The sequence below is a fragment of the Perca fluviatilis genome, chromosome 14 (assembly GCF_010015445.1).
Source record: "Perca fluviatilis chromosome 14, GENO_Pfluv_1.0, whole genome shotgun sequence".
In the NCBI taxonomy this organism is placed as follows: domain Eukaryota; kingdom Metazoa; phylum Chordata; class Actinopteri; order Perciformes; family Percidae; genus Perca; species Perca fluviatilis.
The window spans coordinates 31,539,392-31,567,041 of record NC_053125.1 but is presented as its reverse complement, the minus strand read 5'-3'; the positions used below and the strand labels follow the sequence as shown (position 1 = coordinate 31,567,041).

The following is a 27,650-nucleotide window of genomic DNA, read 5'->3' as shown; positions in this document are numbered from 1 at the left end:
AGCTTTGTCTGGGGTTCACCCAATGTGCCCAGGCAAATCACTCCACCCAGGGTGTCACTAAACTGGATTCGGGAGCAGCCAAAGTTGGTCAAATTAATCCGGCTGAAAGTTGAAGTTCTTCGCGTTCGCCGTCACCGAGAGAGAGAGAGAGAGAGAGAGAGAGAGAGAGAGAGAGAGAGAGAGAGAGAGAGAGCGGGCTGACCGCCTCACTGAGATCAGTAGGAGCAGACTTCTCTGCAGAGCCGAATTATGACTTAGGCGACATTTCATAAACAGCCGATTGAGCCGACGTGTCATGTTGCGGATGTTAACGGCACCTGCAGGCACGGATGCGTAAAGACGCATATGACAGACTCCTGGGAGCCGGACGGCTTCGTCACGGGGACACGGGGCCAATTCTCACCCGTCAATGGTGCATCTCAATATTTACTTTTACTTTCATTTTAGATATCCTCTAACCCCGGTGTGACACGTATTTCTGAATTTGTCATTGTACTTGGATTTGGATAAAAATAAAAACGACCTGGGTGAGGTTATACACCTTGAACAAAACTTAAGGACGTGGAAAAACATTGTAAGTTTAAGTTGAGAACAGCCTTTGAGTTTAAATGCAGCTGTCAGTAAATTGCCTACTCCCTATTTTTGTCTTGCCCTGCTCTTCTTAGCATTTTGGAAGCAGTACTTACAACCCGCTTATGAGACTACGGAAATGTGGAAATCCTGGCAATAAGTTTCCCTCAGAAGTGATTTTGTTCAGGAGTATATTAATTCAGCCAACCACAACACTGCAGAGACCAATATATGCGCACACCTCCCTCCCGCTTTATCCTCCTGCTCTCCTCCTCCCTTCCACAGCCCATGGTCCCTCCTACCCCTCTGCTCTCCCCTCCTCCTTCCTACAATCTATGGTCCTCCTTTCATCTCTCTCTCTCTCCTTCCTCCTCCCTACAGGCTATGGTCCCTCCCTTCCTCTCTGTCTCCTATCTACAGTTTACAATCTCTCTCTCTCTCCATATTTAGGCAACAAGCCCTTTGTCAAACTGCGCAGTTGGTCAAACTGAAACAGCACGATCACTCAACTATATTTTAAGTTACTGATACAGTAGAAGAGAACACTTATGAATCACAATCCCCATTACTGTGTAAAGAAATATACAATTAAATGTGCACATGGGGTCGGACTGGGGGTAAAACCGAGTACGATTACCAGGGGCCCAAGGAGAGAGGGGCCTTTGAAAAGTCTGGAATATATTTTATTTCACCTGATATTCTTTCACTAATTAAATTTCATAATGCATGTCAGATGAAATGTAAAGTTAGTGTATTGGCTGAATAACTTGGTTGATTGACTGACTACATTTGGTATACAAAAAGACTATCTAAGGTCTCACCCACCCCTTGCTAATGGGCCAAATGGTTTAGTCCATCTGCACGCATTTTGTTTATGTTAGATCAGTTGAGTGTCTGGCTGTAGAAATGTCTTTCTCAAAGCCAAATCAGGCTACCAAAAAGAAAGGAAAGACAGGAGGAGGAGGAGAGAAACTAAATGAGGGGAAACAATTGGTAACTGGCTTCTTTTTCAAAGAGAGGTGAGCACTAACTAGAAAACGTAAATCCATGGTGCTAACCTGCTTGTATATCTCCGTGACTTATAGTCAAAAAACAAACGGAGACAACCCATTGAAAGAGTATAAACATACACTTTCAAATGATCATGTTTGCATACATGTAATCTGAGGTAAAGCGAGGGGGCGAGACTAACTTTTCGCCTGGTCTCGGGCTACCTGGCTTTAATTTTTATTTAAAAATTCTAAACTTTTCCCGTACACCATTATGGCCACCTTTTATCACACTCCATATACATTCATATATATATATTATGTCAATTATTTTAAACAAGAATAAGGAGTTGATAATTTTTTGTTTAGCAATAATTATAATTGTTCTCAAAGTCTTATAGCGGGTCCCCACTTGCTGTCAAATGCCCCTCAGATGGCCAACACCTATTTGGCCTTCTTCTCTCCCCTTGGCCTCAGCTAAACCAGCTTGCCACACTCCCTAGCATCAAAATTCCTCCAAGCGGGGCCCTCCACACTGATTCTTATCAGATCTTCCACTAGTCCAGGACTAAAATAATCATATCTGTATTTTTAGTTTTGAATGATGATATTCATTCTATCTATCTTTTATCTATCTATCTATCTATCTATCTCTCATCTATCTATCTATCTATCTATCTATCTATCTATCTATCCATCCATCCATCCATCCATCCATTCATCCATCAGTCCATCCATCCACTCCATCCATCCATCCATCCATCCATCCATCCATCTTATATTTTTACAAAATTGGCTAAATGTTCAGTTTTAAGTCAAAGCCACTTTTCACAAGCTCTTTTATTAAAACAGATGTGATTAAAATAAAATGCAAAGACAGGGTTTCCTTCCAAATTTGAAAATATACGAGCTGCAACACATGTAAATTATCTGAAATAAATAGCCTGGGATATATTTAAAAAACTATATATCTCGGAGAAATCCCCTTCACTGTTTTTGTATTCAATAACCAACCAATCAAAATTTTATTTGTATAGCTTAAAACAACCAGCAGGTATCCAAAGTGCTTCACATCTGGAACTAAGAATAGACAACATATCAGTGCAAAATAAGAAACGAGAAAACAGTAAAAACATAAAAGGTAATCATAAAGGTTACAGAAAGGAAGGGAGAGAATTATACCACTACTGCTATAAAAGCCATTCTAAACAGGTAGGTTTTGAGTTTAGACCTAAAAAAGCGACATCTGTAATTGTGCGAATATCAGGGGTAACTTGTTCCAGTAGTTCCGGGCAGCAAACCGCAAAAGCCTGATCACCCCATTGTTTGTATTCCTTGACCTTGGGACTTCTAAAACCAGTTGGTTAGAAGACCGCAAAGACCGGCTGTGCTCACGAGGGTTAAAATCTCGGATAGGTACTCCGGGCTAGGCCATTAAGGGCCTTAAAAACAAAAAATAAAATCTTTAAATCTATTCCTAAAAACGCACAGGGAGCCAATGTAGGGTGAAAAGAACGGGAGTGATGTGTGCACGCGTCTAGATGTATTAAAAGCGAGCAGCAGCATTTTGCACAAGTTGAAGACGTGAGATGGAGGTTTGATTCAAACCAACATAGAGAGCATTACAAATAATCCAACCTTGAACTAATAAAAGCATGGATCGCTTTTCTAGATCATGCCTGTTGTTAAAGGAATGGCTTTAACTTAGCCAGGAGACGGAGCTGGAAAAAGCTCATTCTAACAACATTGCTGATTTGTTTGTCAAACTTCATGTTGCATTCAAAAGTAACCCCCAAATTTCTGACAGCTGGCTTAAAATATGAAGCCAGTGCTCCCAACTCAAGGATGGACCGTTTATGCGTCGCCTGAAGTACTACGAAGATGATACACTCCGTTTTTATCTTCCTTCAAGTTTAGAAAGTTTTGTGACAGCCACAACTTAATATCATTGATACAACTAAAGCAGGGGAGTCTAATGCGACACGGTCATTCGTTTGGTTTGATAGGCAAATAAATTTGCAAATCATCTGCATAACAGTGAAAAGATAAGTTGTGTTCTCCTATTATAGCCCCTAACGGCAATATATATAAAGGAAAACAGGATTGAGCCAAGAATTGAACCCTGGGGTACCCCACAAGAGAGAGGAGGGTGACGAAAGTCACCAATCCATAACAGAAAAGCTCCTATTCGCCAAATAGGACCTAAACCACTGAAGTGCCGAGCCCTCGGATGCCTACACACGATCAAGGCGAGAGAGGAGGACTGACATGGTCTACGTTATCAAAGCGCCGCTGTGAGGTCCAATAGCACTAAAACAGTCGGATTCCCCGCATCTACAGACAGGGCAATATCATTGTGCACTCTAAGCAGTGCAGACTCAGTGCTGTGGACGTGATCTAAAACCAGATTGAAATTTTTCAAACACACAGTTCAGTTGCAAAAGGCTTGTAACTGTATAAAAACAACTTTTTCCAAAAACCTTTGACAGAAAAGGCAGATGGGAGACTGGTCTAAAATTGGACAACACTGTAGGGTCAAGATTAGGCTTCTTAAGTAGGGGCCAGAACCTAAACTAAGACAAGAATTTAAAAAGTGAGTAGACTTCGGCCCAATGGTGTCATTAAAACCTCCTTCACTATCCTGGCGGAACAATGTCTAATGGACAGTGGGTAGGTTTCATATGTTGCACAATCTCAGAAAGCAATGTCAGAGAAACTGGCTGAAATTCCTCAAACACAGCAGAATGCATAGGAGCAGCAGGTACAAACACATTAAAACTAACACTGGCATTTTGCCTGACCGATGCAACTTTGTCAATAAAATAAAAGAGAAACTTCTCACAGGTACTAGTTGAAACCTCTGTCGGATCAGAGGTGCATGGATTTACAACAGAGTTAATAGTATTAAATAACACTCTGGGTTCATGGCAACTGCTAGCTATTACAGAAGAGAGATGTTGCATCTTTGCCACCTTCACAGCCTTCTGGTATGTGGCTAGACTGTCTCTTAATAAACCCAGTGATACTTGCAAATTGTCCTTCTTTCATCTTCGTTCAGCTTGCCTGCAGTGTTGCCTAAGGGCCCTTGTGGAGTCATTTAGCCAAGGGTCAGCCTTAGGTTTAATAGATTTAGTCCGGACAGGGGCAATAGAGTCTAAAATTTCAGTGCACGGAGTGGAAACACAGAGAGAATGTTATCTGGATAAGAGGGAGATACCACACCATTCATAACACAGAACTGTGAGCCCCCGAATGCCAAAGCAAACTCTCCAGCTGAAGAGGAGGTGATGCAGCGGCACCTAGAAGCTGAGGAGACAGGCTTACTAGCAGGTGGTAACAGACCCAGATAGCCCAGTAGCTCATATAGGGAGAGTACGATGGACTGAAGCTACTCACAGAGTGACGGCTGACTCATTATGAACGGGTCCTGCACGGGTCGAATGCGCGTCAGCCTACACGTCTTGTGTAGGCTATGAAATGTCTGTATCGTCACTGCGCTGCATTTTTATTAACTATGATAATGTGGCCATGGGTCACATCTGTCGCCCAGGTCCAGCAGGCTCGGTCTCACACACTATTATTCAACGAACTGAAGTTAGGGGAGAGCAGGGGCGAAAGTACCATTTTTCAGAAAAACATATTTTTAAAAGATATTGTTTTAGACAGAGATATATTTTTGCTGTGGTCAATAACTCACAAGTGTGGTCTATCAATACCAGGTGGTATTTTGTACAAATGTCGAATGACGTCAGTATAATTTCACTTTGAACATAAGTTGCACATTGTTACTTTCGACCCCATCAGTAGGGTCGAAAGTAACACACAGGTGGGTCAAAAGTAACACAACAATACAAGCTAGACTTTTTTTTATTACTCTTGTTTTCATTAAATATATCTGACTATAACTTTGTTAATATGTAAATGCAAACATATTTTGTGCTTTATCTTTGCAAAAAAAAAATATAAAATTACATTTTCATTTAAAATTTCAGTTTCATCAAATGTTTCAAATATAAGACAGTAAAAACTTGATTTGTTTAGAATATTTTTTTATTGGCAATGTCAATCCATTTTATAAAACATTCAACAGTATGAAGAATATGAAAATTAAACTAAATTAGCATAAAATCTCAAAAATAATCTATCAGTAGTCATGTTTTTATTGTGTAAATTCAAAATGTGCATAAAACATCTGGATGGAAACACAAAAAATGCATAGGTGGAGGTGGAGGTGGAAAAGCTAAGGTATGGCTAACCGGGTAATGTAAGGGAAAAAATGTGAGGGTGACCTACCGAAAATCAGCTGTTCCTCAATGTTCCTCTAGTGAAACCTAGAAACAGCTTTGCAGACAGTGGAGAAACCAAATGTAATGTCAATAAAAATAAAAATTAGAATAAAAATGAAAAATCTATTTAAAGAATATACAAATCTCACATTTTGATAAGCATTTAAACTGGTTATAGTAAGAGCAGTGTGTAAGTGAGCTGCATTTTGAATGTTTTTACTGTAACGTTACAACACTAACCTCCTTAGGAGACAGGCCAAAATAAATATCAGCTGCCCTCTTAATATAAGCCTCCAGCTTCCTCTCTTGGTCCACAGAGAAGACTTTGGTGTGTGACCTGTACCCTGCTGTTCTCTGCCCTCCTCCTGCAGTATCGGAGCAAAGTGACATGGCATATGCCATGCGACTTTGAAGCTGCCCTAAGACTAATGTGTCTTACAGATTGTCCAGAAACGCCCTCTCATACACATCTGGCTGAATCAGACCTCTGTCTGTCTTTCTGCCCCTCACTCTTGGCATATTCTGTTGGTATAATATGACATAAACATGTTTTAATAAACTCTGCAACACAGAGAAAATCACCTTTATATAGCGGGACGAAAGTAACAAGTGTTACTTTTGGTCCCGACTGAACTCCTGACATTTAAACCCGAATTACTTGTATACTGAAAAACTCTGACAAGGCAAACTTGATCATATGTGTTACAGCACTAAATAACCTGTAGATTGATAAATACGTGACAGCGAAACGGAAACACAACTTGTAAAAAAAAAAAGCAACGCTTCAGTAATTTACTTACCGCGCATCGAAAACAGCTTTCAGGACATAACAGCGGGAAACAATGATGAAATCACGTGATATTTTGGCCGTTCCGCCACTGGCTGCGTGCTGAAAGTGCTGTCATAGCTTGAAATGCAAATGTGGTCAGGGCTCGGAGAAAATCACTTTGTACTTAACGGCCCTGTTACTTGCCCGGTTCTCCCTACCGTAGTTCCATTTAATAACTTCTAATGTGTTTGCCTGGCGGTCGCACTAACAGAGAGTTACCAGCGGAAACACTGGTACCAATACAGGTTTCCCTCTCATACTTAACAAGATACAGCTGTGTTAATAACAATTAAAACTGTAGACAAATGTCAGCATTTGGACCGGCGACGCTTGTGTCTCTCCATGTTGCAGGGGAGCCCGGTTCTTTGAGTGAATGGGGGCGGGCGGGCGGGGGGAGAGATCCAAACACAGGTAACGGCTTTCCAGAAGGGAATGGGTCATGTAGCGCAACATTAAACCATATCGATAGAAACGCACATCGCTTGTTAGTGGACAGGCAGCGGATGCGAGGACGTTAGGTGCACCGGTGCGACCTAGAAAATCTTAGTTCGCACCCTTACAAATTTTGGTCGATATGTGAACAAATTGGTCGCACTCTCGAGCCCTGTAAGGGCTAAATACATAAATAAACTACACTAACAATGCATATAACACACCATTGTTAAGCCCCAATTTAAAACATGTTTAATTTTAAATTAATAGGCTATAATGTCTATAATTAGCAATAATAGTCTAATCAGTGTCATAGGTAGCTCATCGGTAGTTACATATCATGTCAACATTATAGTTATGTCAGATTTAGTAGAAGTAGATGTTAACATTGTGAAACACATGGCGCCCTCAGTTTCAGAAACCGTCACAGCAGGGGAGCAACAGACCCCTCCACCTCCTCTTTGGATTTGAGACAAGGTGAGCGTGTAAGCTAAATATCAAAATGAAAGCAAAACCATGTTTAGCCATTTTGACTGAAAGGTGTTTAGTAACACTAACATCTTAGTGTGTTTTATTATATTAGGTTACAATTAGGATAAGAGGTTAATATCAGATGTATCCTTCATAGAGAAAGATGATAGAGAAGATGTGATTGAGGATGATGGGAGTGAAGACAGCAGGGAGCTCTGAGCACAGTGTGGAAATGAGAGATGAGGAAATGGAAAGTAGGCAGAGCAGTGCAGACCATGTTTTTGCCAGAGGATCCAGGACTATGGCCAGATAAATTAACAGATGATCAGAGAGACACCATAGTACGGAGGCTGGCAAGTAAAGGTACATAGAAAACAAAATGTAGTAGTAACCACAGTAAAATAGGCTAGAGAATGTTGACAAAGGAGGTTTGAAATGTCTGTCATCAGGCTACTCTAAGCATTAGTTAATAGTTATTACCCTATAAACAGCTAGGGCCTACAGATTCATGTGTACAGAGGCCCGATTATTTAGTTTTATTTTTTCGGGCGGTTGAGAAACATAGTGGCATCAGGACTGGTGCTACCCTGAATGTGCAATATTTAAATACTGAAAATACATACAAGCCTAAATTTGAGAATTACATTTAGTCAAACATTTCGGCTACTTACAAAAAATTGAACTTGACTGTAAATAAAACAGATGCTCATAAATAATACTTTATCGTTTTAAACACATTTACATTTCTTTTTAACAAGATGACATCAGTGAATATTCAAAAGCATGTAAAGTCTACATGAATCTTTTCACAATCAAAGCTGATATTTACCAGAAGATGCTTCAGACAGAAAGATAAACAGGAACATAAATGGAGCCATGAGGTCTGACAGAGAGGTGATCTGCAGCAGTCTCTGTCTCCCGACACTCTTCCCTCTGTCTGTCAGTGTAATATAGTAGGCTAATATATTTAGAGAATTTCCTCCACTCTAGGACCAGGGAACAGTTGGTGGCTCTAATCTGCTATTGTGCTTTTCTCCGACAAGTCTTGATGCATCGAGAATTTCCCCGACGCTGCAGTAGGGAGGGGTTGGTAGGCAGTCTGGTCGCATTTGCACGAGAGTACGGTGGCCCTGAAGTGCAAATCACGACAGCAAATAGGAAAACACAACAACAAATCACAAAACACAACGGCAAATAGGAAAACAAAACGACAAATAGGAAAACAAAACGGCAAATATGAAAACACTTCAACAAATCATAAAGCACAACGGCAAATATGAAAACACTTTAACAAATCCCAAAACACAATGACATTAACTTCTACCGGAAAAGGTAGGGCCTATCTAGGAGAGGACGGACCCTCCTGATTGGACAGACGGACTGTCTGTCTTTCGCGCTCCCAAATCACCCACAATCCTATGCGCGCGGCTTTGCCGGCTCGTTAAAAAAACAACAATGGCAGACCTAAGCGGGGCATCCATGGTTGGAGCGGCATCGCTGATGGCACAAGTATCATTTAAATGTGAGTATATTTAGTGTTTGCAGTACATGTGTTATCACAGTTAATGTGTTACATCAATGTAAAGCTTAACGCTTTAATGCTGGTACAAATTGCAGTTATAATTAGGTAGATACACCCCGAGCTAACGTTAAGCTAACTGAAGCTATCAACTAGGTAACATTTAGGCTGTTAGCTAGCTGGGTTGCTGTCTTTAAGCCATTTGTGTTCGTAAAGTTTAATGTCCGGTGGCATTTTCATCTGTTTTTATAAGTCGTTACTGTATATGCGTAACGTTAGCAGAGATTTAGAAATCGGTATGTTTATCAGTTGTAGCTGCAGGATGTCTAGTGTTATTCGGGGCACAGGGAAAGTAAAATAAATCGCTATTTTGTACCAGTAAAAGGCGGCTCAAAATATCACCAAACTTCAACGGTAGCATAATGAGGGTCCCTACATGTTAACAGAAGCATTGAGAACTTTTGTAAGTGTACAGACAGTTTATTGAACGAAGAGCTGCGGGAGCTCCGTGAAAGGGCTAAGATAGAGCGAGGGTAGTCAATGCCGCAACACAGCGTCGTACTTTGGGGAACTGGTGGTGTACCTGCGGACATTGTGAAGCTATGGCCACCGGACAGGAGTGTCTGTGTTGCATGGAGTGGGACCTGTTGCGTCGCAACAGCCAAGAGTGTTTTGTACAGTGTGAAGATTTCCCCTCTGATAAACAGGGCTGTACTTACCTACTAGCTACTACTGGCAGCTCACTCTCTCTCTCGTAGCCCTTACAAATGCTTCTGTTAACATGTAGGGACCCTTATTATGCTACCGTTTAAGTTGAATGATATGAGCATTTTTTTGTACAAAATATCGATTTGTTTTTACTTTCCCTGTGCCCCGAATACTAGCGGTGTAAGCTAATCAGCGGTCCGCGCTAGCTTCTTTCAAGCTACAAACACATTCGATTAGGATGAAAACATGTCCCACAGAACGACAGAGTGGGTACACATCTGTTAGTAACCCCTAGGTTCGTTTTGCGCCGGACTTTTCCTTAAACTTCACTAGCAACGTTAAATGAAAGCTAAAATGTATGTGTAGTTTCCCATGTAACAAGAATAACATTCCAGTATAGCATTCATAACTGTAAATATATTTTTATTGTGTTTGCTGTCTTTTAACAGCGCGGTGAAGTTGGCTGGATGTTTGATATTCACTTGATATTCGATTTTAACTGCCTGTTCTGTTGTTAGGTTCTGTCTAAGGGACCATCTACAAATTACCGTTTTGGTAGGTTGGCAAAGAATTTTCTCAGACAGATATTCACCAAAAATCAATGAAAGGGACTTTTCTCATTCTGATTGCTGTAGTAGCTGCCAATAGTAAGCCTCTACTTACTACAGGTCATATTTTTCTCATATGTCACATGATAGTGAAACAGTATGCAATTAAAAGATTAAAATATTCACCAAAAATCAATGAAAGGGACCTTTCTCATTCTGATTGCTGTAGTAGCTGCCAATGGTAAGCCTTTACTTACTACAGGTCATATTTTTTGTCATATGTCTCATTATAGTGAAACAGTATGGAATTAAAAGTTTACATGACATTTTTATTTTGTCTTTTTACATAAAATTCAATGTAATTTAACTTTCAAGACCATAAAGCAATGGAATTATCCTGTTAAACAACTATATTATCTCATTATATCAATTTACAGACTAAAACCGTAATTTAATGGGTTTTTAAAAAAATAAAAGTATTTTTCTGTATTTATATGGCATTAACACTTAATGTGGAAAAAACGAAAAAAATCTGTAAAATTATACAGTGAATTCCAGTGAAATAACTTTTTTTTTTTTTTACAGTGTAGCCGTGTAATAAACAAGATAATGGAGAGCAATCCGGACATCCCTGGTCATGACCAGATCGTTCTACATTATCCCTTGGATACTTCATATTCTTACATGTAAAATGGCTCCCACATTATTCATAAACTTTACAAAAACTGAAAGTGTCTGTGTTTTAAACACAATCATCATAACAACAAAGGTCAGAAATAAAGTCTAGATGAATCTTTTCAGGATATAAGCTGACATTTACCAGGAGTTGTCTTGATTTGTAGTCAAGAGCCACCTTGAATTATCAGCCAATCATTCAGAGCAGCAACAGACTGTAGATCCGACACCTAGGTCGTAGAACCGACCAGAAAATCTGAACAAGGACAAGAATTAATGTTGGTTCGGCTCACCAATGTCCTCTCGTTCATTGATAATCCCTGAATTAATTTTACTGGACAGGTGATGAGAAAGTGTCAATGTTGGAAGAATGGCACTTCTTTATGCCATTGTTTTCCTCTGAAGAGAACGATGGAGACAATTTTTGGCAGCCGCTACCCCCTTCCGTGGGCACACTGCTTGAAATCGCAGCCAAACTCCTTATTTCAAAGTTCAAATTATTTCAAGTTTGTCGTTGATTACACTGACCTTTAAAGCTACATTGTGTAAGAATTACTCCCATCTAGCATTGAGATCATATATTGCAATCAACTCTCTCTCGCCACGCAGTAGCCTTCACGCTTCAAAAAGCGAAGGTGTACAAAAGACCGTCTATCAGCCGTCATCGTTAGAGATCACACATTCTCTTAATACATCCATGAGTTCATGTCGAGAAGGTGGCGCTGACAACACGCAGCGAACCGGTAGCGCCACCTGACTGAAATAAGGGAGAAAGAAAGGAAGACTGCGCGGTCCAGGGGATAATTAACTAGTTGGGGTTTGGTGTGTGCCGCCAAAGCAGCGAAATGTTCACTCTTTTCCAGGCTCTTGCTCTTTTATATATCCGTTTTTTCTTTGGGCGAAGAAGAAAAGATTTTGAATAATGTGTGGTCCTCTATGCCAGGGCCGGGAAGTGGCAATACCGTAGCAGCAGCTGTGAGCGTCTACCCCAGTTCGACACGCAAGCGGTAACAAAATTCCAAGGAATACTTGGAAATTGATGGTGGTGGTCAATATTCATGAAAAGGGACAAGTTTGTGAAGGGCAATACAGATTTTTGATAATGAACAACTACAAACGTTACACACTGGGGCTTTAAGGTGCAACCGCCAGAAGCAATAAAGACGTCATGCTACCTTCACGGTCTCTCCTCTGATCATGTATAGATAACCCTAGAGCTCAACGCTCTGAAGACAATGGAGATGGTTATGGATTTCCTGGGAGGAAGCGCGGCCTCATGCGGCCATGCACCTGAATGACTCCACAATCAAAACTGTGGATTACCTGTTTTCTGTCGGGAGCAACTTAACTATCCATCCCTTCTCAGAGAGAAGGCATTTCTGATAATGTTCAAGGAATATATCTCACTTTTCAAATCTATACCTAATGGCATATTAGAATTAATGAAAAATTAAAAAACTAAATGAAGTTCTTGGTATTGATATTATGGGCAGCAACGGTTACTAATAAGCACGTTAGAAAATGCTTTCTAAAACAAAGTTAGGGAATTACATTTGAAAATATTGTATAATACATATCATACAAACCTGTTTGTCTCAATAGTCATGTCTGTTAAGAATTATCGTATTTTCTCAAATAAAAACCGGGAGTCAATTAAAAGCCGGGCCTCTGATAGTGGCCGGGGGCGTGGTCAACACGGACAAATATAGGCCGGCCTCAAATTAAGGCCGGGGAAAAAATAGTGTGGATAATCTCCTAAATGCCTTACATATAATATTAAGTCAAAATAAAATTCAAGTTCATTTTACATTTCTACCAATTTAATTTAACAGATTCAACAATATATTCATGCTTTTTCCGGGACTTTGTTTTTCTGGATTATTGTCCCTAGGCGCTGTATGTCTCAATGGGGTACTTAGCCAAGTGTAGTGCAGTAACGTACGGGGCCGGTACAGATGGCAGTAGCTACATTGGATGTAACACAGGGCTCATTTAGTGCTAGCAGAGAAAGGCGGACTCTGGTGCTAGTGGCGGACTTTTCAACAACAAAACAAAAAGAGTTTTAAGATGTATGCGGAGGAAAACTTCGGGTGAAAAAGCTGCGGGACGTTTGGACATTGAGCCCAGTAGAATCAGATACTGGAAGAAACAGAAGGATGAGCCGACAAGATTAGCCGACAAGAGCAGAGCACGGCTAGCTAGCTGGAGGTTGGAGGAAACACATTAGCCTGGAGCTAGAAACAAAGCTACCGGTAGCTAGCTACCGTCTGTAACGTTACTCAGATACTGGTGTCACAACTGTATGCTCTTATTGAAATCTACCAGTAATACTGTAGTACCTATATTTGAAATAAATACCCCGTACATTTACAAGGTTCAAACTGACACAATGGTGGCGTTTGATTAATTCTGACCCAAATTGCGTTGTCGCCCTTCTGGCTGTTGATGTATATGGTGATATTTTTGCAAATGTGAACGCTATGGTTTTTCATTTAAAACAGTTTATTTAAAATAATTATACTTATCAAACAGATAACAACAAAGGCCTGCCTCTAATAAAAGCCTGCTTCAAATACAAGCCTGGTCCCTTCTGCAGTTCAGGTAAATAAAGGCCCCGGCTTTTATTTGAGGAAATACAGTATTGTAGTTTTTGAAAGTTAGAACAAGAATCATTAACCCATCTTTTTTATTGTTGTTCATTTTGTATTACTTTCTGGAAAACTTTTGAACAATATATAATATTTAAAACATCACATACAATTACAATTTAAGGGAAACATTACATATTTTGAAAAAGAAAGTCTTCTATGGGCTGAAATATGTGCCACCAGAAACTGAATACTTCCTTCATCCTCCAACTACCCAGATGTCTGTCACAGAAATTTGAATCTGAATTGTGAGAACTGAATCTGAATTGTGAGAACTGAATATGAAGTTATATAGAGAGTTGAATTTTCAGTGAGGACCAAATTTTATTGGACTTCAGTTACAAACAAATAAATTCAATTTCGAATTATACTATTCAGATTCAGTTGTCCAGTGCAATGATTCTAATTAAACAATACAAATTCAAATTATGTGATTCAAATTCAGTTTTTAATGCAATTATTCAAGTTTAGCATTTCATATTCAAATATAAATGATTCAAATTCAGTTTCTGGTGGCACATATTTCAGCCCATAGTCTTCTGTGGGAGCATCAAGAAGGCCCAACACAGGATGTACTTTCTGCTGAGAACCCTCTGGCCATGTACACCTCCAGCTCGTCTCTGTTTGTACCATGAACAAATGCAAATCTATTGCAAATTTTGTTATTTTGACCGCACCAAAACACCAAGGCACATTCCTTTCATGTGCAAACCCTGATTTGATTTTTTGATGTGTAGTTTGATAGTGTGCAGCAGACTGATCTCATGAAGTGGCGTATTTATGCCAATTCATATGCCATTTTGGCGTGTTATAAAGACGCGTGTTTATTAATGCCGTTTGGCCTCCATTGACTTACATTACCTTGCGATTGCGTGTGAATTGACGCAGTAGCGAGTAGTATGAAAGGGTGAAAATCCACGTAGGGAGGTTGATTGGGGGGGTGGATGGGTCAAACAACACAGGACTTTCACCCAGGAGACTGGGGATCGTGCCCCGCGTGTCCCGTTTCCTAAACCCAACCCCGTTGCTTTCTTCTTTTACTAAACCCAACCCATCCACTGTATACACGACATTCACGCGGATAGCTATACGGCGTAGATAAAAACATGAATAGCTCAAAATGTGTACAGATAACATGACACTTAGCTGTAAAAAGTGCTGTGTATGTTTACGCAAAGTAATGATGTCACGTTGGCAGCTAAAGAGTTTATTTTTGTCTCCTTCTGACAAAATTTCAGTGGTTAATCAGAGACGGACTATCGGACACCCAGGTACAAAATCACACATAATGTAAAAAGTGTCATTGATTAAAACATTTGCACGTGTGGATGGACTCGTGTTCTATGGTAAACAGGAAGATACAGCTGGTACAAAATCACCCCCTGTTCACTTCCTCTACTAAACCGCGACCATCTACAGGAACATATAGCTGGTTTATTTGGAAATCATCAAGTAATTTTCTAATGAATCTCTAAAGGATTCAAATAAACAATGTGAATCTTTGTGAAACGATATCTTTAACCTCAGGCATTAAAACAATGTTTGCATCAATTTTGACCCGAGGACAACAGGAGGATTAACAAAAAAATGTGGTATAATGTAATTTAAATTAGGTTTATTGACCATGAAATGAAAATAAAATGTTGAAAAAAGTGACAACACGTCTTTTTTTTTAAAAAGAGTCAAAACCATCACAAAAAGTAAAAACTGTTGCGTGAATGTATGTCCTTCATGGCAACTAAGCATAGTGTGTGCAGATGAAACCACACCACTGCCAGCCACAGACACAGAGGAAGGAGGAGGGTTGATGTGATGCGACTATGAACTGAACAAAGCGTAGACATCATTTCTCCAATTGTTAGGATGGAGGACACATCTCTACTGTGGCTACTCCGTAAGTAAACTCTTTGCACGTTTCTAAAAACTTCAGCTGAAAGAAATACAAAATGAAATGTTTTTTTTGGCTAAAAATGCTTCTCAATGTAAACATAACAAGGTTATGAGAAAAATTATGCAAATTTTGAAATGTAGTGTACATGATTTAGCAAACAGTTTTTAGCATGTTATTTTAATTTTTTAAATAAACTTTAAATGTCTTGTTGTATCTCAAACTCAAACTAACCTGAGGTCCATTTCTCTTCAGTTCTGACCTCACAGCTGAGCAGCACAACAAACCAAGGTCAGTATAAACTCTGAGAACACTTTATATTAAAGTACACAGGGTTACACATATTCAAACAGGGACGGGTTGATTTTATCTGACTTCATTAGTTCAATAAAATGTTTTCAAACGAGGATTTTGTTCAGTTCCTGAAAAACGAGTCTGACCAGACAAGGTTTACACCCGACAGAGATGATATGTTCCCCTTTCTATAGTTAGATTCTTAGAACGAATCTACTTGAAGTTTGTGCTGTACTAAATCACACAGCTTCCCTTTTCTAAAGTTCCCTCTTCACATAACCCTCCTGATGTCTTCTGAGTGCATTTGAAAATCTCAGTGCATGCAGTTGGATAACACTACGACCAATCACAACAATACACGGGGTGACGTATCCAGAGCCCCATACGCTTAGCTACCAGAGGAGCTAACTGGTAGATTAAAGTCTGAGCCACCAGAGGAGCTAACTGGTAGATTAAAGTCTGAGCCACCAGAGGAGCTAACTGGTAAATTAAAGTTTTAGCTACCAGCGGAGCTAACTGGTAAATTAAAGTCTTAGCTACCAGAGGAGCTAACTGGTAGATTAATCTCTTAGCTACCAGAGGAGCTAACTGGTAGATTACATTTTTAGCTACCAGAGGAGCTAACTGGTAGATTAAATTTTTAGCTACCAGAGGAGCTAACTGGTAGATTAATCTCTTAGCTACCAGAGGAGCTAACTGGTAGATTAATCTCTTAGCTACCAGAGGAGCTAACTGGTAGATTAAACTCTGAGCTACCAGAGGAGCTAACTGGTAGATTAAACTCTAATCCCCCAGAGTCGCTGAGCAAATTCAAATTGTGCTCTGTGTGTGTGTGTGTGTGTGTGTGTGTGTGTGTGTGTGTGTCGCTGTGTGTATGTGGGTGTCTGTGTGTGTTGCATAGATATAGAACAATAGTGTGCTCAGTGTGTGTGTGTGTGTGTATCTGTGTGTGTGTCTCTGTCTGCGTGCGTGTGTACGTGCATGTGGGTGTTCCGTGTGTGTGTGTGTGTGTGCGTGTGCGTGTGCCTGGTTGCATGCGTGCCTGGTTGCATGCGTGCGTATGTGCGTGCGTGTCTGTGTGTGTCTGTGTGTGCGCGTGTGTCAATGTGTATGTCTTCATGTGTGTGTGTGTGTGTGTGTGTGTGTGTGTGTTCAGACTGTTTGTGTGTTAAGTGTGTGTGTGTGTGTGTGTGTGTGCGTGTGCATGTGTGTTTGTGTGTTTGTGTGATACATGTGTGTGTTCAGTGAGTGTGTCTGTGTGTGTGTGTGTGTGTGTGTGTGTTCAGTGAGTGTGTCTGTGTGTGTGTGTGTCTGTGTGTGTGTTCAGTGTGTGTGTCTGTTTGCGTGCGTGTGTGTGTGTCTGTCTGTATGTGTGTGTGTGTTCCGTTGTGTGTGTGTGTGTGTTCATTGTGTTTGTGTTTTGAGTGTTTGTGTGTGTGTGATATGTGTGTGTGTGTTCAGTGAGTGTGTCTTTGTGTGTGTGTGTTTGTGTGTTCAGTGTGTATGTGTGTCTGTGTGTTCAGTGTGTGTGTGTGTTTGTATGTGTTTCTGTGTGTACAGTGTGTGTGTGTGTACAGTGTGTGTGTGTGTCTGTGTTTTTGAAACGTGTGTGTTCAGTGTGTGTGTGTATGTTTCTGTGTGTTTTGTGTGTGTGTGTGTGCATGTGTGTATGTGTGTTTGTGTGTCTGTGTGTGTCTTTGTGTGTGTGTGTGTGTGTGTGTGTGTGTCTGTGTGTCTGTGTATATGTGTGTGTGTGTGTGTGTGTGTCCGTGCGTGTGTCTATGTGCGTGTCTGTGTGTGTGTGTGTGTGTATGTGTGCGTGTGTATATGTGCATATGTTTGTGTACTTGTGTGTGTGTGTGTGTTCATTGTGTTTGTGTGTGTGTGATACATGTGTGTGTTCAGTGAGTGTGTCTTTATGTGTGTGTGTGTGTGTGTTCAGTGTGTGTGTGTGTGTGTGTGTGCGTGTGTGTCTGTGTGTGTGTGATACGTGTGTGTTTTCAGTGAGTGTGTCTTTGTGTGTGTGTGTGTGTGTATGTGTGTGTGCGTGTCCTGTTCCCGTCGACCAACAAGCTTGTTTTTCTGGGTCAAAAAATCTCATCATCACATAATTTATTGTGTGTGTGTGTGTGAGTGTATGTGTGTGTTTGTGTATCTGTGTGTGTGTATGTGTGTGTATCTGAGAGTGTGTGTGTGTGTTTGTGTGTATCTGTGTGTGTGTTTGTGTGTGTCTGTGTGTGTGTGTGTGTGTAACTGTGTGTGGTGTGTTTGTGTGTATCTGTGTGTGTGTGTGTGTTTGTTTGTTTCTTTATGTATGTTTGTGTGTGTTTCTTTATGTGTGTTTGTGTGTGTATCTGTGTGTGGTGTGTTTGTGTGTATCTATGTGTGTTTGTGTGTTTCTTTATGTGTGTGTGTGTGTGTATCTGTGTGTGTGTGTGTGTGTTTGTGTGTGTGTGTGTGATACGTGTCGTCTTCCCGTCAACCAATAAGCAAACTTCTTGTTTTTCCTTGTCTTTTTTTTTATTTCTGTTTACATAATGCATTCATGCAAGTAAATGACCTAATTTCTGTTCTGTGACATTTAAGTCAGGAGGGAGGGAGTGACGGTAGAGCAGGGAGGGAGTTGAGTCTCCTGACAGCCTGGTGGAAAAAGCTGTCTTTGAGCCTGCTGGATTTGACCCGGAGACTGCGCAGTCTCCTCCCTGATGGCAGCAGGCTGAAGAGGCTGTGAGATGGGTGGGTGGGGTCACCTGCAATCCTGGTTGCTTTGCTGGTGAGGCGGTTGTTAAAGATGTCCGAAAGGGGGGGAGAGAGACACCAATGATCTTCTCAACTGCTCTCACTATGCGCTGCAGAGTCTTGCGGCAGGACATGGTGCAGGCACCGTACCACACGTTGATGCAGCTTGTCAAGATGCTCTCAATGGTGCCTCTGTAGAAGGTGTGCATGATGGGGGACGGTGCTCCTGCTCTTCTCAGTTTGCGCAGAAAGTACAGGCGCTGTTGGGATTCTTTTGTTGTGGCTCCATGACAGGTCTTCAGAGATGTGCACACCCAGGAACTTGGTGTGCACAAGTTCCTTGTGCTGAGCTGAAGTCGATGAACAGCATTCTGACGTAGGAGCCTTTAGTCTCCAGGTGGGTGAGGGCTGAGTGGAGGGCAGCAGAGATGGTGTCATCGGTCGAGCGGTTAGACCGATATGCAAACTGGAAAGGGTCCAGGGCGGTGAGGAGGACAGACTTGATGTGCTGCATGACTAGCCGCTCAAAGCACTTCATGAAGATGGGTGTGAGTGCGACCGGGCGGTAGTCATTGTAGCAGGAGGGAGATGACTTCTTCGGGACCGGGATGATAATGATGATGGTGGTGGCTTTGAGGCACGTGGGGACAACAGCCTGTCTCAGTGAGGTGTTGAAGATGTCAGTGAAGACATCTGTGAGCTCGTCTGCACAGTCTCTCAGGTCACGACCAGAAATGTTGTCAGGACCCTGGGCTTTCCGTGGGTTTGTCCTTCTGAGGGATCGCCTCACACTATCTGGGGATAGCGTCAACACCTTGTCGCTGGGAGGCGGTGGGGTCTTCTATGCCAGGGTGCTGTTGTCTGCCTTAAAGCGAGCGAAGAAGTCGTTCAGCTGGTTCAGCAGAAAGGTGGAGCTGTTGCAGGTCTGCGGAGTGGGCTTATAGTCCGTGATGGTCTGCATCCCTCGCCACAAGTTCCTGCTGTTGTTGAAGCGGTCGGAGATCCTCCTGGAGTACTGTTTCTTGGCTTTTCTGATGCCTCATGACAGGTTGGCCCTGGCTGTCCTAAGACCCACTATGTCACCAGCTTTGAAGGCAGTGTTCCGAGCCCTCAGGAGCCTGTGGACTTCCCCTGTCAGCCATGGCTTCTGGTTGGCCCGAATGGAGATGGTTCTGGTGACCGTGACATTGTCCATGCACTTCCTCATGTAGGAAGTGACGGTGTCCGTGTACTCCTGGAGGTCCGTCATGTTGTTGTAGGTGGCTGCCTGTCTGATCATGCTCCAGTCAATGGTGGAGAAGCAGTCCTTGAGTGCCTCTGAAGACCCATCAGGCCACACGCGTATCTGCTTTGTAGCTGGTTTGATGACTTTAACCAGCGGCCTGCATGCTGGCATTAGCATAACAGTGGTGTGGTCTGAGGCCCCGAGGTGGGGAAGGGGACAGGCTTTGTAGGCACCTCTGTCTGTGGCGTAGACATTGTCCAGGATATTGTTTCCTCGTGTTGGAAAGTTGATGTGTCCGTGGAGTTGTGGAAATACGCTCTTGGGGTTTGCATGGTTAAAATCCCCAGCCAGGATGAGGAAGGCATCTGGGTGGGCTGTCGGCTGGTCACTAATGTGCTGATGGAGTTCATACAGTGCCTCGCTCCTGTTGTTGTTGGAGCCAGGGGGGATGTATATTGCTACCAGCAATATGGCACTAAATTCCCTTGGTAGGTAGAAGGGCCGGCATTTTATTACCATAAAATTCACCAGTGATGAGCAGTGTTTGTAGACCAAAGCAGCGTCACAGGACAAGGCATTATTGATGTAGACACAGAGTCCCGCGCCGCGACTGCCCGCTCTGACGAGCGCTCTGTCTGCCCGGTAGCTTGTTAGCTGGGCTAGCTGAATGGCATAGTCCGGGACGCTGTCATTAAGCCATGTTTCCACGAACACAAGGACACAACACTTACGCACAGTCTTAGAAGTTGTGCAAAGTAGGTGGATATAGTACAGTTTATTTTCCAGCAAGCGTACGCTGGCCAGTGTGATGGTAGTGAAGAAGTAAATTTGAAGTTTCAAGGCCAGATAAGCGGCGCGGACTCCACCGCTTGCTGCGACCGCTCGATGCTCCTCTTTTCTCGCTTAAGGTGCAAATTTTAAGAGTTATAAAAAGATTTACGCAGAAGTCAAGGGAATCAGATTAGAAAAAGAGCTTTAATGTGCACGAAAGAAAATCAACACACAAGAAAGCCCGAGCAAGTACCGGTAAGCTTGCTAAAGATTCCTTTGTCTAACTCCACTTTATATCGTCCAAAAAGAGAGATCCTCCCCCTGAAAAATGCTCCAATGATCACTCTCAGAAAATGCGTGTAAAGCTTTAATTGGCTACTTTCGAGGCTCAAGACCACCTCTTCTGGGGATTTTCCACTGTATGAAGTCATTTTGCTGATCCTGCATTTTTGAATGTTTACGCTTAAGGCGTTTCTGGTATGAACTATACACCAGATGGACTATCCGCAGCTAGCGCGGCTGCTTCAGTGGTATATCATCGTGGCTATTAGCGACTGTATCGCAGCAGATTTTCTGTGGATGACTGCAGCTACGCAGCGGCAACTAAAGGTGGTACATGGGGGGAGAAGATCTTTCCTCATTTCGAGGCAAAATACATGTCATCTCTTGTCGAGTATCATACTAGTTGTACATTATATTTTTATAACAGATTTTATCACATTTTGCCACAACAGTAGGGATAGCCGGCCGGTGAGGGCTAGCAGCTAGCCTAGCCTGGATACCTCCGCGCTTCCCCCTCTTCTGCTTCCTCATACAACACCTGTGGCGCTTCCACTGTGTGCTGGTTGCAGTGGTGGGGGTCGGTAGTTGAGCAGGCCTCTGGAGGAGACCGCATTCGCGTAGCTCTTCCGCGTCCGATGGATTTATGTCTGTGAATGTGGTTCTGCCGATGGCGAGCAGAAACTCACGGGAGTATGTGCGCCTTGGGTTTAATGGACGCGACGATGACGAACAAATACACATAGGTACACAACTCAAAAACCATAGAAACACCGATCTGCGGGGAGAGAGAGAAGAGCCGCTGCTAGTGTATGCGCCGCCATCTTTTCTTAATGATCATTCATCACATAATTTAGGACACAAATATTAGAAAACAAGTTTGGGTTTCAGACTTTCTTCTCGGGGTCATTCAGTGTTTTCTAAATCCTCCTCCCTCCAGCCTCTCTGACTGTGAGTTCCAGCAGCTCTCAGATGTTTCAAGGACAGTCTGTCTCTCTGAGCTGTGAGGAGGACGACAGCTCTGCTGGATGGACTCTGAGGAGGAACACAAGTCATGAAACCAGGACTCAGTGTGAAGATGGCTGGGGAAAACCTGTTGGTTCTATCTGTTACATCAGCTACTTGGTCCCATCGCACAGTGGAGTTTACTGGTGTGAGTCCAGAGAGGGAGCAACCAGTAACAGCATCAACATCACTGTCACTGGTAAGATCAGACTGTGGAGTCAGTATTGATGAAGCTGTGTGTGAATGGATGACATGCTGTAGTTTGTCTCTGTGTTGAGGTGGACCAGTGATCCTGCAGAGTCCTGTCCTCCCTGTGATGGAGGGAGAAGACCTCACTCTGACCTGTAAAACAAAGACGTCCTCCAACCCCCCAGCTGATTTCTATAAAGATGACTCCTTCATCAGGACTGAGCCTGCAGGTCACATGACCATCCACCATGTTTCCAGGTCTGATGAAGGCCTCTACAGGTGCAACATCAGCAGAGTTGGAGAGTCTCCACCCAGCTGGGTCTCTGTCACAGGTGAGGAGGCAAAAGACTGTTGTAGATTTTACAGTAACTTACTGGTCAGCAGGATTCCAGTAACTTACTGTAAAAGTACTTACAGTACCATTACTGTATAATTACAGTAGTTATCTTATTACTGTATAACCATTTACAGTATTTACTACTGTATCATCATTTACAGTAGTTATCCTATTACTGTGTATGAATTTACAGTACCTAACAATAATATTGTATCTTTATTTACTTGTTACTATTTTAGCATTCACAGTACTTCTACGTTTACCTCTACAATATTATTTTCAATGATTTACACATTTTCCAGTATGTGTGTTACAATATTATTTTATTAAAAAGTTAATCTCATTTTAGAGTAACAACAACCTGGGGCTTGTGGAAAGAGTGGGTCTGCGCTGTGGTAGTCAAAATCAAAAGTTGGAAAACAGAAGCTAATAACATGAACATAAACAAATGTGTGTGTGTGAGTGTGTCTGTGTATATGCGTGAGTGAGTATGTGACTGTGTGTGTATACGTTTGTCTGTGTGTGTGTGTGTGAGAGAGAGAGACAGAGAGAAATATGAGAAAAAATTGAATTAAGTGTGATGGAGATAAAATGTACTGAACTGAAATCAACAAACTAACAGCATTAACATAAACAAGTGTGTGTGAGAGAGAGAGAGAGAGAGAGAGAAACGGAGAGACGGAGGGAGAGAGAGGGAGAAAAAAGCTAGCTACAAATGAAGTAATCATACACTGTAACGAATTTGACTGTAGATTTTACAGTAAATACCTGGCAAAAAAGTTGCCAGTAAAGTCTTGTAAATTTGCTGTTAATAACTGTGAAAATAATTACAGTATAATACAGGATTTCGTTTACAGGTTATTGTTGTACATAAATTACAGCAATGTATTGCTATTTTTACAAGAAAACAACACTTTATTGTAATTTAGATAACAACATTATCTTGTATTCTTTTCAAATTACAGATATTACCTGGCAACTCGAGTTGCCAGGTAATATCTGTAATTTCGTCACAATACAATATGTTGTTGTAAATCTTTTTTTACAACAACATATTGTATTGTGAAATACAAGCAAAAAGCTGTAAATATTTCACAATACAATATGTTGTTGTAATAAAAAGTGACAGTTAATTTTTGTTTTTTATATTCACAGCTTTGCTGATTCCTATTGTAAAGTGTTTTAAATAAGACCAGGCTTGCTTTTAATCCAAAAATCATGGCATTAGATTCTCTTCAACTGTTAAGTAAAACCAGAGTCCGAGATGCAAAATCATGAAATTTTATTATTAAAAAGCAATACTGTGTTACAAGACTGTTCATTTTCAGAACTAGTAACTTTTCTTTTTCTTAACAGCTCATTAAACATTCAATGGAATTCAAATAAAGAGTTGCAACGAGGTCCAGCAATATTAAAATTCACAATATGCATTGCTTAAAGACACAATTTAATATCAGGACCTGGATTACCATAACTGTTCAGAACATAACCTTGACAACAGGCAAAAATAAAACATTAGAAGATTAAAACAATGGCCGTTCAAATAGTGAGGAAGTCGTTTGTATATGACATGACTTACAATTGAAGCCATTCAAAATCCATCATCCGCTTGAGTAGAGAGGAAATGTGAGGGTTTCTCTTCTTCTCCTGTACCGTCCCACTTTTTTGGCTCACCATCTTTGTTGTCTTGGTCCCACTGGAGGGGTTCAGTCCAATAAAGCATCTGAAATCAAAAAATCACATGAAAATAAACTTCATGAAAAAGTGCCTTAACTGTTCTACAAGAGAGTGCAAACTACATCAGGCTGTGCAAGTCAAGCTAATTTGCCCTTTCAGCTTAAGTGCAGAAAAACTGCAAAAGAAAAATGAGGCTGGTAATTCTTATTCATTTCATTTTAGTTGTGCTGTCCAGGCAAGCTAAACCAGGAAGTGGGTCTGCAATGCAATGAATAATATAGTGAAAATATAGGGTCATAACAGTTAGGATGGTTTGGATTTCTAGTCACAACATTGTATGAGTTAGGGTTAGGTAGTGATATCAACATAACCTAAAGCAGCAGGTCCTCTGGTTGAAAATTTTCTGACTAGCCCCCGGCTTCAAAGGACAACAATACATCAAACAAACCACAACAATATAACATTTTAGTATTCATAACATAATACACCATATTAAGTGTATTTAGCTGCTTTACAGTGCTTTCAGTCCACTCCTTAAATTGGAACTATTTTGTTTGTGAAAAACATTCTGGATACGCACTGGAGCCTCACCGGGCAGGCTTCAGAAAGGCTCTACTGCGTAGTTATACGGTCTGTAATGAACAAAATTGTTCCAACATAGGGAGTGGTCTGAGGGCACCATAAAGCAGGAAAATAAAATGTATTCTGATGAGGAACACAAGAAATGTTTTTTTGTAAATGTTCTTTGGTTGTCTAAGTTTGCTGCTGTTGGGCTGGTCCGGAGATCTCCAATTAAAGAACTCATAGCCCAGGGCTATGTCCATGCAACTATCACTATGGGTTGGTAACGTGTACACCCTTGCGAAAAACTCCAAATTAACTATTTCTACGACTCTGTTTTCCACAACAAAGCGCCTTCTTTAAAACTTGTCTGAGTCTCATTTTTAGCCATGAATAATTGATTTATCGTCAAAGGTCATGCAAATCTCAATAATTTTTTTGTTAAAAAGAAAACATGTAAGTAGGTGTGTATGGTATGTCTATGTTTATGTATCAATATATGTACGTGAGTGTGTATATGTATATACATGCATACAGATCCTTTTTTGTGTTTTTGCTTTGAGCATCACTGTGCCATAGTGGGGAGGGTGGGGGCTGGGTGGGCATAGAAAATCCTGCATAACTGTAAAATTAACTTTAATCTGGGATTTCTTGTGTATGCAATAAAAAAAGAACAAAGCAAGTTTGCAGTTTATTCAACTAAATGCTCAGTTTACCCGAATGCAGAACTACTTTTTAAAATGTATAATCAAATAGATCTTTATTGTCAATGTTTGAAAAACAACGGAACACAGTTTAGCATTAGTCATTATTATAAAAGGAATTGGTTCTGCAATGGTATAAAGCATTTGGGTAAATAACTGCTAACTAACCCTTTTTCTAAACTCAAAAATCACGTTAAAGGTATTTACTGTAAGTACACTTAAAGCAAAATAAAATCTCTGTTACTCATAATAGCAAACTTTACAAAATAATGATCAACCGCATTCTACTTCAAGCACATAGTTACCTTTGAATGAATTCCAGTGTGCAAGATGCTTGCTCCTGGTACACCAGATTGAAGTTGTAGTAGCTAGAAAACAAAGCTGCCACTCCAGCCAAGAAGTTGGGATGTTGGGGCAAAACCACCTGACCCTCGATGCTCAGCATCCAAAAGCTTGCTTTGAGCAATTCACCTAAATATAAATAAACAAATGGTTTACATGCAAAAAAGAATTCTGTTGCCTTCCACATAAACATATCTAAGTTTAACTAATGTGTTAAATTATATCATAGACTCTGTCTTTGCAATGCTTTACAACTGATTACAAAAAAATAGATTACCTAAGACAATTAGTCTTGAAGAGTCAGGAAGCTGTAGTGTTTGTTCAACGTCAGCTGCTGTTGCCAACACCTAAAAGACAAAGAAAAATGGATTCAAAATTTACAGTAACTTTTCTAAGCTCAAGACTGTTGTTGGTAACAACATCATACCAATATATTTTTTTTAAACTTCATAATATAATAATTTCACACTTACATGGCACACTTCAAAGAAACACCTGAGGGACTCCTTCTGCAGGCAGATGTAAGTGTGAAAATCATCTTCAGCCACGTATGTTGTTGATCACTGTGCAGCGATGGCGCTCACTTTAGGATGTTTCTCCTCGACCTGTAGCTAGCTTAAACAAAAGGTGAAAAACACACGTTATGTTGGATTAGTCTCACGTTTGGTTACTAATAAGGTTGGGCACATTTACGTTAATGATGCCTGCCTAGTATAACATGAACTAAGATCCAACCCGATATCAGCAAAACCTCTAACTATCTCAGCCAATATTCATTATATTCTGTTTTGGCTGCCATGCCAGTCTGAAGGCCCATTATACAAAAAGAAAAAATATATGTTGTTTATGTAAGAGACCCAACATAGACCCGAGGAATGCATGGTCTACATCATCCAAAAATTGGGACGGTGAAAAATTTGAGATGCAGCTAAGCATGGTGTGTCAAGTTTTCTAGTCATAAATCTGTAATAAACAGTTATATATTATTTGAATCTTGAAAGTTGAGAGTGTATAACATTATGATGGAAGTATATGATGGCCATTTTCCTCCTTTAAAATAAGTTGTTACAGCTATTTGGGTTGATATAATTTGTTACACAGATTTGATGTTAAATTTAACCATTATTGGCCACTCAAGAATTGGTAAAATTCACCAAAATACCACATTAAGACACCAAGATATGAGATACTAAATTAATTCTGTCATTGTTACCAAAAACGTTTGATAAGATTTCTGCAAGAATTGAATACATCATCATCACACATTTATTCCACAAAAGTCTCTAGTCGACTAAATTTATGCAACTCCAAGGCTGTTTAGGGACCCCAGTCTGCTGAAATATCTAAATACACCCTTATAGAACAGGCGAAAATAACACGTGCGCTGCATAAACTGCATGGGATTATCAAAAAGTGGCCATATCTGTAAAGGGAAGACTCGTGGGTGCCTACACAGCCCATTTTCTTTCAGATATCTTGAATTAAGAGGTCAAGGGACAAGAGATTGTTTATTTTTTTTCACAACAGTACAATTCAAAACAAATTAGTTAAATAAGCCATTAGGCTGTATTTCTAAACACTCAACTGTAGGTTTTTATATAGTTTATATAAGGCAAATCAAAGTGCTAAATATAAAACACAATGTTTTCATTATTAGTATTTTATTGTGTAAATTCTCACGTACAACGTGGAACATTTTTATTTTTTATTTTTTTACGTGGAACATTCTTTCACAGACGAGGTGTGGAATTTCCACGTCACTTCCGCGGATTCGTTTAAACGTAGACAAATACATGAAACTGTATTTTAATATTATAACTAACTTTATTGTTTAACTACTCAAATACAACATTAGAAAAAAACATTAATATTACGAATGTTATATATTTTTATCTTTGTATCTGCTGAGCGGGACGTACTACGTCACTTCCGGAGTTTTCCGCGGATTCGTTTAAACGTTATTA

General features: G+C 40.7%; 3 protein-coding genes and 1 pseudogene across 8 annotated transcripts in view; 3 read left to right on the top strand and 1 right to left on the bottom strand.

The window, feature by feature from the left end:
- LOC120572864 overlaps positions 1–27,650 on the bottom strand; it is a 642,621-nt pseudogene that overhangs the window by 269,854 nt on the left and 345,117 nt on the right.
- The window catches only part of LOC120572802 (low affinity immunoglobulin gamma Fc region receptor II-like), a 395,648-nt gene that overhangs the window by 106,583 nt on the left and 261,415 nt on the right, over positions 1–27,650 (top strand).
- LOC120572747 (immunoglobulin superfamily member 10-like) overlaps positions 1–27,650 on the top strand; it is a 187,999-nt gene that overhangs the window by 56,772 nt on the left and 103,577 nt on the right. The gene's annotated exons all lie outside the window — the stretch shown is intronic.
- LOC120572776 (butyrophilin-like protein 2) overlaps positions 15,484–27,650 on the top strand; it is a 44,976-nt gene continuing 32,809 nt past the window's right edge. The window contains exons 1-4 of the mRNA XM_039822209.1: positions 15,484–15,569; positions 15,819–15,854; positions 21,812–22,075; positions 22,155–22,397. Of these exons, the coding sequence (XP_039678143.1) occupies positions 15,539–15,569; positions 15,819–15,854; positions 21,812–22,075; positions 22,155–22,397 (574 nt within the window). The 5' untranslated portion in view covers positions 15,484–15,538. The remainder of the gene's footprint in view (positions 15,570–15,818; positions 15,855–21,811; positions 22,076–22,154; positions 22,398–27,650) is intronic.